Source organism: Patagioenas fasciata, chromosome 1 (genome assembly GCF_037038585.1).
Source record: "Patagioenas fasciata isolate bPatFas1 chromosome 1, bPatFas1.hap1, whole genome shotgun sequence".
NCBI lineage: Eukaryota > Metazoa > Chordata > Aves > Columbiformes > Columbidae > Patagioenas > Patagioenas fasciata.
Window position 1 is genome coordinate 95,158,909 of NC_092520.1, and position 12,694 is coordinate 95,171,602.

The following is a 12,694-nucleotide window of genomic DNA, read 5'->3' on the forward strand; positions in this document are numbered from 1 at the left end:
ATTACAAAGTCACAGACTTCCCTGCATAGAATCATAGAATATCGCAAGTTGGAATGGACCCATCATTGAGTCCCACCACCTGTTCCTCACAGGACTCCAATAAAACCAAATCATATGACTAAGAGCATTGTCCAAATGCTCCATGAACTTCAGTCAGTGTCTGCTCTTTCCTTTTCATTGCTTTTCATATCTTTCCTTCTCCGAATTCTGCTGGCCAGCATGCTAGGTAGCCCTGGCTAGGATAGACTTCCCAAAGGTAAAGCCAGTTGTCCTCATCATTCCTCGGATTAAAAAGTCTGCTCCTCTCTATCCACAAACCCACTTATCACCATTAATTAAGCCAGTTAGAGTAACTCTGGCTTGGCTTTTGAGAACTCACCTCAGCATGTATTATGCATTATACCGTCAGAATGTAGAGGTTTGCTTTGTTCTGGACATGTAATAATTCTGTTATAAAGGTACCTCTGCCAAAGTGGAGGTCTGCAATATTTTTGTTTTTCTCCCCAGTTGCCAGACTGGAGGAGATGTGGATGGAACATAGAGGCACTGCTGAAGACAGGGTTTGAAGTGGCAAAAGCAAAAGCCACTGTACATGTAGTAATCTAGGTGCACTTTGCATCATTTCTGGGTTGTATTTTCCAATTACACTTCCACATTGCAGAATTTGCTTCAGTCAGGAACTTTACACTGATCTTAGAGACCTTTGGTATCCCAGCAGTAAATGATGGAAGGGAAAGCATGGAGCTAATGCTTCATCCACCCTCGATCTTTGGCCCCTTTCCACATGGCTAACTAGCAAAGAAGCAGAGCTCAGTGCTTATTCCTCTACTTGTCTGTTCTGAAGGGCGGTGTAGGGCTTCCTGAGTTTCTAGCACAACAGCAATGTGGATCCTAATTTATGCCATATATTTGTAAAATACATTTAGTACCTTCATGATGGTTTTTGCCAATATTCTCTTGAGAAAGTGGCAGTGATGTGATACCAAGTTCACTTCTCAACACAGTGATAACTCATTTATTTTTGAAGAGCTGTTTCAACATGTACAGTGCAGAAATCTGTCTTGGGATGACATTGCATATAAATCATAGCAGAGTGCGTCTAGTTCTTTTGGCACACAATGAAATTTAGGAAGTACTCAATCAATGATTAAAATAATGATCAAAATAATAACAGTAAAAATAATTGGAATTATACTGTTCTATTTGTGTCTGCCAGTTATTATACTTGACACTGATTACTCATCAAACAAAATACTATTAAAGCAAAGATGAAAAGCATGTGCAAAACAGCTCAGTGGGGATCTATAACCCTGAGCAACAGTTTCAGACAGCGTTCGATACACTTATGTACAGCATTATAAGGCATTAGCTATGTTTACATGCACAAGGCATGTGGCACATCACAGTCTGCTCTGAGGAGCAAAAGAGCTTGTGCTGAGGACCCTCTATCCACCCTGTAGACATCTTAGGAGAAAGAAATAACTTTAGGTAGTTGTAGCTGTTTCCTACTGACGGGGTGCTCATGGATGGTTGATGTGCACTGGTTGTGCACTGAGGGTGCATCCAGCTGTTTAGTGTCATCTGACAGGGATCCACTTTGGGTGTTCTCAGAGAGCTCCACAGTGAGAACAATAGTGTTTATAGAATCATAGAATAGTTTGGGTTGGAAGGGATCTTCAAAGATCATCGCCCCTCAGTTCAAGGAGGACAGGAATCTGCTGGAGAGAGTCCAGCATAGGGCAACAAAGATGATTAAGGGAGTGGAACATCTCCCTTATGAGGAAAGGCTGAGGGAGCTGGGTCTCTTTAGCTTGGAGAAGAGGAGACTGAGGGGTGACCTTATTAATGTTTACAGATATATAAAGGGTGAGTGTCACGAGGATGGAGCCAGGCTCTTCTCAGTCACAACCAATGGTAGGACAAGGGATAATCGGTACAAACTGGAACACAAGAGCTTCCACTTAAATTTGAGAAGAAACTTCTTCTCAGTGAGGGTAACAGAACACTGGAACAGGCTACCCAGGCATGTTGTGGAGTCTCCTTCTCTGGAGGCATTCAAGACCTGCCTGGATGGCTTCCTGTGTAACCTCATCTAGGTGTTCCTGCTCCAGCAGAGGGATTGGACTAGATGATCTTTCGAGGTCCCTTCCAATCCCTAACATTCTGTGATTCTGTGATCATCTAGTGCAAGCCCCTGCACACAGAGGCACACAGCATAAAGTTGAACTGTTTCTGTTAAACCTGTTGTCCCTGGACAATATTTGGTACTAGTCTGCTAAAGCGGCTTCTGGAAGCATCAGTAAATGCATGCACATTTTTGAAAAATACCAAGAGATAATCTAGAGGTGAAAATTATTTATAATTATTTTGCATATATTGGAGGAATTTTTAGCAGTCTAAAAATGGCTTGTGAAGACAAACTATTTCTCATTTTGAACAGGGCTTCTCAGTACGTTTTGATATCCCTACCATGTATATGCAGGAGCTGACAAAGGTTGACGAAGGTTTACCTTAAATTGTGGATTTTCAGTCCGTGATTTATATTTGTGGCATTATACACAACATAGTAAAAAATTTCCCAGGCAAAAAGGTGTTTTTCTTTTACATTCATAACCTTCTCTGTTAACTGCGTAGTAGAGGTTTTCTGACAGCGTTACTGGATACATTCTAATAAAGTCCAATCACCACTTTTGCCAATATATTGCATAATAAAACTTGTGATGGCCATGCGTTATATTTATTGTCAAGTAGGAGAAATCGGATGTCAAGCCACTTAAGTGTTTGCTAATTAGTGCTGAATAGAAAAACCTTCTTCAGAAACCTCCTGCCTTTCTGCCACTGCATTTTCTAAGGACAGAAAGTTGTGTTTCTCAGTTAGCCTTCCTTGCCTGAGTACTGGAAACATTTCCAAAAGCTTTTAGTTTTTATTCTTCTGGACTTTTTAATGAGAAACAGGGCATTTAAAAAACCCCCAAACCTCAAACAACATACAAACAAAAACCAAACAAAAAACAGGAGGAAGAGAAGTTATCCAGAGAATTTTTTCATAGTGAAGGAGGTCATAAAGCAGTGGGCTGCAGCAAATTGCCTCTCTCTCCCTGGATAATCAAGAAAAACAAGCAAACGTCCTTGTGGTGTTTCTATGGAGGTCAAGAGGAAGGAGTGAAGAACCAAAGTCCTCAATCAGGAGCAGGGTGGGGAGGGAACAAGAAGCCCATCCACTGGTGGAGTCACAGAGATTGAAATCCTAAAGCCTTCTCCACCTTTACGAGGTGAAAGATGTTAAGATTTCTGTGTTGGGCTTACTTGTCACCTTGGGGGATTAGGATTAATCACAGCACAAGGCTAGAAAATAGGTCCGTATGGGCAAAGTTTGAACAGAGACTTTTAAAATTGAAAGAATCTCATGGATGTGGCGATGAGATGCAAAGCAAGGCAATTGCAGTGGATGAAGATTTTTCAAGTTAGCATTTTGGCTGGGCAGAGACGATCTTATGTGTTACACAGACCATTCCTCCCACTCCCAGAAGAAAACTGGATGGAAAATTTCAGCACAGGTCAGAGGCACTAGGAAGTCTTCCTGGATCTCTGAGGGTATCAGCTTCAAATTTGTTCCCTCCTTTTCCATACGTAAAGAGCTACAATTTTAAATGATCTGAGAAATTAGGGGAGACTTTGCATCACAGGTTTTCTTTACTCAGAAGTCCTTGCCTACAGAGCTAACCAGGTACAAATTCTGAAATACCTGCTGGGTCTCATTGAAAAAGGTTACAACCAAAAGTTGCTTAGGTCAGCTACTGGCCATTCGAACTCTTTGAATCAGAAATTGATGCAAAATGTTCATGGAAGATAAATGTTGCCCAGAAATTACAGTGATCAATTCACAACACGAACAAGAGATCTGGCAAATCATCCTAGGGTAAAGTAATACCTCAGTGAAGAAGAAGTGGGGAAAAAAAAAAAAAAAAGGTGTGTGAGACATTTAAAAAATGATGAATATCGAACTAAATTATTGAGCTGAGGAAAAAATTACCAGCCACTGGAAGAGGAGGCTAGGAGCATTAGTCAGGGGTGCTGGAAGGTCTTCATTCTGATTACATTAGCCAAGAAAAGGTCAAATGGAGAGTAGAGTTACAGGCTTCTGTTTAATTGCATATTTTGTTACTGTCAGTGAAGGGAGGAGAGTGATCCTTGCTTCTAGTCCCAGGGCTGAGCTCCAGGCCAAATGAATGCTAGGGACCAAGGTCCCATCCAAGGGGCCATTTCTCATGTTCTGATCCTTGGGCAGAGCTCCTTCCAAAACCCAAGTGCAATGAGGGGGATCCTGTACCTTGGCTCTAGCAGATTTTGGGGCAGTCCTGTAGGCAGTTTAACCTGAACAAGGGCCGTGGGGCCAGTTCTGCCAGGTCCTCAGTTCCACCTCCAAGGAGCTACATTTTTTTAAAGTTCCACTGGTACAAAAGGAGCTCTAAGGACTCAGCATCTTGCAGGAATGGACAGTCACCTACACAAGCTTCAGAATTATTCCATTTACTATGCGATAAATGTCTCTATGACAAATCAGAAGACCATTTCATAAGAGGAAATGCTCATTCACAGTGGGCCAGATTCACCCCTGGTGTAATTCAGCTGATTTCAGCACAGCCACATGAGGCTTGCGCTTGCCACCGCAGCCACACTTCTCCTTTCTAGTCCAGAGTGAGTCATGGCTCCGTTAATGGGGAAGGATCTATTTTTCTTCTTAACTACTCCAAATGACACTCTATAAATTCGAAATATTATTTAGTTGTGGTTGTGGTTTTATACTGGGAAGGAAATGAATGATGAATTGTACCTGCATTTATTGCACTGTATACAACTGCTCTGACTCTGAGGATTGTTTGAAAAGAAAAATTAAGCTATCAAAATTGACTCAAAAGGTCAATAAAATAGAAATATAAATGGATGACAGCAAATAATTTTACCCCTACTGATGAAATGTACTGTAGAGTATGTCATGTTATGATATTCATTGGTCAGCATATCTTGATCAAGAGAGTAATAAATATTGATGATACAGATATAGAAATGACAGGTGCAGTTTATAGTGTAATTTTTCAAGATGTCTGTGGAAGAAGGGGAGGAGTTTTGTGGGTGGGATTAACCCATAAAGAAAAGAGAAGGAATTTCCAGACTGTCTGTCTATTGATGGACAGGGAAATGTACTGACTGTACGAAAAGTTGACTATGGGTATTGACTGTACTTTGCTATTTGAAGCAATGGTGTATCTGATTTTTAGGGTACCCAGAACTTTTGGGCAGGTGTTTTCCTGTAAATGAATTTAGAATGACAATTAAAAACCTAAGGCAGGGGGAAAAATAACCTTCAGAAGCAGAAAGCTGTGTCTCTCTGATTTTCTGTTCCAAAACCAAAAGTTTTGATGCATGCAGATGCGTTTGGAAGCACTCCTACCACATTAATCTCAGCAATTTGTTCTAATGCAGTTAGAGTTGGATTTTTTTTTTTTTATTGGCTAATAGTAGGCAAAACCTTCAGTTTATCACACATTTCCACGGCATCAGTGTCTGAGGCGCTGCCATCTGTCAGATAAGTTTAAAGATCAGAAACCTGTTTCATAATGCCAGATGTGTGTTCATCATTCATATCACTGATGTCATATAGGTGGCAGAAATGACTAAAACATGCTTGTAATAGCAGAAGTCCTTCTTTCATTGACTGAAGGTCCATATTCAAAACATCACTGAAGGATTAAACCCTGAAATCAGCTGATACACACCCTCATTTTACCTTCTGATTCGTCCATGTATTGCTAGCTCTCTTTTTGTCTGGCAGAAGAGCTGGAAGAGATGGCAAGATTTGGACATCTGTTTCCCCAGACAAACCAACAAACTATGCAAAGCTTTTCCCAGTGTAGTAGTCCCTTTATAGGAATCTCTATAAAAAGGCATCCGGGGCAGATAAATCAAGTCAACAGGCAGACTTTGAAACATGTGACTGTCAAATAGTCGTGTTTAACTAGATGCCAAGCTGACAGTACAGAGATCTAAAACTGTGTAAAAGAAATGCTGATGATATTATATCCTTATTGATAGAGGGGACCACCTTAGAAAGTCTCTCCTGTAATGCTGGGTAGTCTCTCCTGTAGTGCAGCAAGCCACTAGAACTGTCTTTTTTCCTTTCATTGCATAGAATGTAACGAATAATGAAACTACTTTTTCTCAGACAAGGACTGGCAGGACTAGTAGAGCACTGAATTAATCTGAAGAAGAAACAACTTTGAAATCAAAACCAAGCAGAGGCTCTAACAGCTGTGGTTTATCAAGGTTTAAATATGAAATAGTTGTGGTAGTCCTACTCGTCTGTGTATTGCATTTGCAATGTCTTGTATCTGAGATCTCCTATAGCATCAGAAAATGAGTTTTAGGTCACTGATCCCCCATTTCAGTGAAGTTACATCCAGTGAACTGCAGCCTCAGTGAGGCTGTGCTACTTTAGAGAAAGCTCCACCGAAAATGGGCCAGTACACAGCATGAGTTGCTTTAAATTCAACCAGTTATTCATTAATTGATATCAGAGCACAGTGAGAATAAAATATAAGTAACCCAGGGCATTTGTTCTAAAGCAAATATCTATGAAAGATGCAGCAGGGCAGAGGGGAATCTGACCATCATGGACACAGTCCCCATCCCAGGAGCAAACTTGCTGCTCGGTTCCTCCTTTGGTGGTGAGGATAAATGGTATGATGGGGCAGGAAATGGATGGTTCATTCATGCAGATAATATTTTTAAAACAAAAGAGACCTGCTTGGGTTACATTTTCTGCAGTGCTGTCAGTGAAGAATAGGGCAGTCTAGATCCAGCTGGTGCAAGTCTTCTTGCTCCCTCCCATTCAAAATCAGACACAAAGAAAAATCTCAAGTAATATTGCCTACTAGTAGCCATAAGCACTGCTTCTTTTGACAATATTACTTGAACTTTCTGATTAGCTTCTTTTGTCCTTTAGTAAATTTGGGTGCAATACAGTATTTTCATGCAAAAAAATCTGGGAAATATTCCTACCCCAGTATTTTGCGAAACATGGAATTCAAATAATCACCTTTTTCAGGAAGTTTCAGAGACAGCATTCGGTGAAATGCCCTTGGACTCCCTCTGGAACTTTCTGGTTACTCAATGTGCTGACCAGTTCGGCGTGCTTTATACTCAAAGGACAGTCCACATTATCTGGGAATACATGCTTTCCACGAACATAATGCTTGCCTTCAGCTTTTTTCAGATTTGTTTTTCCATTCTACTTGTACATTGGTTATTTTTGGGGAGGAGCAGAAGCAGAGGGCCTCTCAAAACCTCTGCCCTAGTGAGGAAGCCTGCCATAACAGACCTGTAATTTAAGGATCAGGAAATGCCAAATAACTGTTCTGCCATAAATGGAGCAAATCTCATCATATATTAATCTCCAGGGTAACACAGACCATAGGAAACTTCTGATGTGCTCTGGAAATGAGTGAGTGATGTCTCTGTTGAGCACCCATCAGGTCTTTGGGCCATTTTTGGACTGCAAGAAACTAAGTGCAGCAGAGAGATCTCGGAAAACATCTCTTGAGCAGAGACAGGCAACCCTGTTACTTCCCAGAGCTCCTCTCTTCTTTGCAGAAATAAACAGTAAAGAAGGGTAAATTTAGAAAACAGCAGTATGTTCTAGCAACAAAACAGGGTGGGGGCTGGGGAGGAGAGAGTTGTGTTTAAAGCAGAAGGCAGCTGTCATATGAAATGTTCCTAGGATAGTTATATTTATCCCATGGTTTTCCTTGAGGTCCTGGAGCTCATTAAACACCAGAGACAGGTTGTCCACATTTTTTTCTAGCATTTTCCTCTGTTGCTTATTCAATAATGTATACGTACCAAATGCATTATTTAAGATGTTTAATACTTGAAGAATACCAAGGCAACATAGACTGTACATGATTAATGCTTCAGAAACAAACTACAGAAAGATCGGTCAATAGTCGGGAAAGAGTTGGGCTTGATAAAAAATTCTACTGGGAAGAACATTGAAATGTCCATTGATTTCCAAGTGCTTGAGACCAAGTGGGGAAGTTGTGATGAACAATAGCCAGCAGATACCATCTACCTGGAGGAAGATAAAACCAACACTGGGTCTAGCCACAGCAAACTATTCAACTGTAGTGTTTCATTTAGGAATCTATGTGAAGATACAGGTTCAAGAAATTTTCATTCCTTAGAGCTACTTTGTAATTATCTATGTGAGGTCTCACCACTACCTTTAAATACCCACAGCGTATGTTTCTTGGATGCATTTGAGAATCAATTTTTCTTTGTCTTTTCCTCTGCAATGGTATTTTGTAAAAGTGCATAAGCAATTAGTGCTGGAAATCCATTACACTGATTTAAAATGAGGATAGGGTTTTCAAAACTGCCAAGCATTTGCCCTGCGAAGATCCCACTGGGGTTGCTTTGAAAACAGGCTGCTGTTGGTCAAAGTGCAATCATGCCAGTCATGGGAACTTTAAAAAAAAGCCTGCCTTGGATAAACACTGAGATGTTGAGAGCAGTCTTTCAGATATAGAAAATGGTCCTGTACTTATTGTTGCAATTTGTAATGTATTAGGAAAGCAATTTCAGATGTTAAGTTTTTATTACAGCTTAATGGGTAGTTTCTTGAAGAGACCCAGAGGGGGAAAGCCCAATATCATATTTTACTGAAAAGAATACAGACTTCAGAGTTCACAAGAAGTTCTCAGACAGCATAAGACCGACTAATGCGTTCCCAGAACTGCCTCAAGTGTGCTGCATGTGAAGCTTTTAGTTTTTTCTGCTGTTCATATTTTTCTTTGTATTTAGATTTTCAATGGGTTGCTGAATACAGATTTCATTTTGGTATGATGCTTTGGGGTGACAAGTTGGCAGGTGACCGAGGACCCTTGTGGTGCTGCTTTTCTAGGATTTCTTTTAGTTCTGTAACTGCTTTTTCTCTCCCATAGGTGCAGCCTCAAAAACCTACTGATTATCCAATCAACCCAAAGAAAATCAGAAACATGACACTTGTTTAGGATGGACTTCTCCAGGAAATTTCTCTGTTAATCAGTTGCATTTTATATGCAACTGATTAATTGGCTTCCTGCAGCAGAGAAAGGTTAACACCAGTTCTCTCAGTGTAAGCTTTAAGTTATTTTTATTTCTTTTCTCATGTAATGAAATAAAATTGCAACCTTCATAATGAGGCATATGCTATCTCAGCAAAATAATGGACATAAATTACAGACTTAACTTCATAGACAATGAATTTGATGGGACTCTACAAGAGCAAGAACACGTGCTTTGGGTCCCAAGAAAATCAGCAAAACTCCTATCAGGCAGTAATGTGAGGTTATCCACAACAGGACCTGTGACTAGATCTGCAAGAGATTTATTAGTTCAGAATAAATGGTTAATAATAATACTGGTTATGAATACTGGTATGAATTGCTTTTTAACGTGCTGTATGTACAGCTGATTATTTCAAGATTATAGATCCACAACATTTTTCAGTTTCCGTTCTGTAATAAAATCAAGGGAAGTTTTCATGACAGCTATTTTGAAATTTCTGACAAAACTGTCTTTGGATCAGAAATGAATTTGTTTCATTTCCATACATTCTTTTGTTAAAGGTATTTATCTTAAATCCAGTGTTTCAGTGTTAAGTAAAACCCAATCACCTGTGTGCCAAAAAAAATCCTGTTTTGATTGAAATGTAAAAATCTGAAGCTGTAAAATGTGCATTTGAAATTCCTGACTTTTAAGGGTTATTGCTTGAATGCTGCTTGTCTCTCTTCTACTCGTGGGCCAAGTTTCGCAGCCAAATGGCTTGGGTCTCAGCAATGGCAGCTGCTGGTATTCATGATGGACGTCAGGGACAGAGTGGGTAATGACCACACGAAACGCCCTTTAGTTAGGCAACCTATTCAGTAGAGCAGATCTGACATGTGGACACTATACATGCCTTCCCAATCTAAAAATTATTATTTCTAGCTGAAATGTTTTGTCTGAAATTTTGTATTTCATAATAAAATGTTCATTCTTCTTAGTTTTTTACAAAAAGGCAAACTTCTTCCAGAAAAACAAGTTATTTTCAGTGTACTCGTCTTTCTACCCACTCAAAGAATTCTGCATTATTCAGTGTTTTGCATGTTAAGCTTTTGTATGAAACAATGCGAGTACTCTTTCAGTGCTGAAAGAAGCTGCTACATAGAGTTACTTTCAGTGATAATCTGTGCAACAAAAATAAGAAATTTGAAACCTGATCTCAGGAAAAATAAGTTGTTTTTCATGTTTAACATTTGGCATCTCATTGATTTGTGACAGATTTTTGTACTGCTAGTCGCATTTTCAGTCAGTCTGTCAGAATAAGTGCTGAGACCAATTCATGATCTGCCACGTGCAATCGTTTACAAAGCTGTTTCAAATTCTGGCCATCTACACTCTTTCTGTTTTGTTTGGTTAAGGAGGAGCTTCAAAATGCATTCCCGTTGAATGTAATTGTACCAGCAGAATGGTATGTAAATAGCTATGGGGTTTTACACAGAAAATACAAGCAATTTACATTGTGGAATATTTGTGTTTTTTCCTTGAAATAACCCTGCACTGACAGAAACAAACACCTACCTTATTCTGATCGAAGTATTGTTACTGCTGACATCTCCTATTACTGCTGCAGCTCATTGTAACCTAACTGCAAACAAAAATCCACTTTATTAGAAGGATGTCCATGGCATGAGAGAGACAGGCCCAGGGATACAGCAGCCTGTGACTTGGGAGTGAAAAACAAGGACTTTTGGCTTTTTGTGCACATGCATGATAAGCACGTCTTTTGGCTCTCAGAAAAGTAACCCTGTGGTACAAAAATGAAGACTGCCTGAAGGCAGGTTTTTTCCCAGCACGAAATATTGATTAAGTAGAATGTATTTTGGAAAAGAAACAAACTCTACTCTGATGTTTATCTCAAAACCCTTTATTTCAAGCTTCGCTTCAATATTATTTGGTGTTATATTAAGCAGCCAACCTAGAACTGAAGAAAAACTTCTCTCTAATCTATATCCTTCCACATTAATAAAAAATGACTATATTGAGAACATGGGCAAAAGGACACATGCTCTGAGCCAAAAGATAAACTCCTGTGTCACTAATATGGTGTCTTCCATTCTGAGGAGTCCCCATTCTGATTTCCACACTGTGCTACCTGGTGCTTGAGGCTCTTCAGAGGACACCAGCAGTGCTTCCCAAACTGGTTTTCACCCTGTGGTTGGGCAAAAACACCTCCTGGCGCTCCTGTTGAGTGAACGAACTGATGTGAGACCCCTAATCTGGGTCCCTTCCTTGCTGGCAGCTCCAAGCTGGGGCAGTGGACATCAGGGGTGTGCAGCCAGGTCACCCTCCAGCTGTGCGTCTTGCCTGGGAGCCGGGAAGTTCTCCAGTGTGCCACACTGACCTCGGGGACCACTTGCCAGCAGATGATTGCCAGTGGACAACATGCAGCAATGACAGAAATTACACCGCACTCATTGCTCATCCCACTGACTAGAAAATACAAAGTTTTTTTTGCACAGTTATGTACCACAACCATGGAAGAGTGCACATTAACCAGAGTCTGGAGCTATTTTCCTTCCTGCCAGCTACAAGAATGCATCCCACACAGCTATGGTATACTCTTCAACAACATTAGCATGAGGTTGAAAATTCTTATGGTGTCCTCAAAATTTATAGTTGGGAGCATTTGTATGCTTCCAGATTTGTTTTCTGCAGGTATGTTATACAGCCTGTATATCATCTCCAGGACTAGCCGTTACTTATGTTTGCAAATACAACTCTACAAACAACAACACATAAAATACAGAGACAATTTTTAGCACACAGGGAATATAAAATATGCAGGCGCTTTCAGAAGACAGAGTAGACTAAAAATATTGAATTTCAGGCACTTTATGGAGACACCAATCTTTTGTACACATGCATATCAATTTATAATTATGACTTGAGGGACATTTTAGTGATCTAGAAACATCTGGTTTTTTACCACTCACAGACCGTGCACGGTTTGATAGTATAAAACCCTTCCACATTTCTTTACAAAATGTTCTGATTTGAATTCCAGACATGTATATGCAAGAAAAAAATCATTGAAGATAAACAGTATTTCATTCTGCAGTTAGATTTCCAGAAATTGTCTCACCTGTCTTATATTTCACAGAAAATTCAGGCTACCTTTAATGCAAAGCCACTTAAAAATACACTGGCTCCATGTGGAGGTTTCTTTTTATAATAAACAAGACCCTCAAGTTTGTGTGGGCTAAGCAGAATCAACAGATGAACTCTTACTCAAGGGTACTCACAATATTAATGAAACATTTGTTTTTTTACTGGTCTGATTAAATAGAACCTATATGTTCAATATTTATTTGGTAGAATATGTAAGACATAGTGCTGCTAACCTAAAATATACCATTCTCAAGTATCTGGACCTCCCTGTGACAGAGATGGGAAATCTTAGTTTACTGGCTTCCCTACCTCTTTCCTCAAAAGAACCCTGTGTGAGGCAGAAAGGACACAGATTCCTAGAAGCTTCCTCAACAGAAGCTCCTGTAAAACTGGAGGATGATCCCCTCAAAGTGTTGCAGATAACTCATCACCCTTTCCTCTGCAC

The 12,694-nt window shown here is 39.9% G+C and overlaps 1 protein-coding gene across 4 annotated transcripts in view; it reads left to right on the plus strand.

Annotated features, from left to right (window-relative positions):
* Positions 1-10,606, plus strand: part of IGSF5 (immunoglobulin superfamily member 5) — a 35,040-nt gene extending 24,434 nt beyond the window's left edge. For all 4 annotated transcript variants that reach the window (XM_071811241.1, XM_071811263.1, XM_071811252.1 and 1 more), the window contains one exon: positions 9,000-10,606. In XM_071811241.1, coding sequence (XP_071667342.1) covers positions 9,000-9,068 — 69 coding nt within the window. In that variant the 3' untranslated portion in view covers positions 9,069-10,606. The remainder of the gene's footprint in view (positions 1-8,999) is intronic.
* Positions 10,607-12,694: the final 2,088 nt, after the last annotated feature.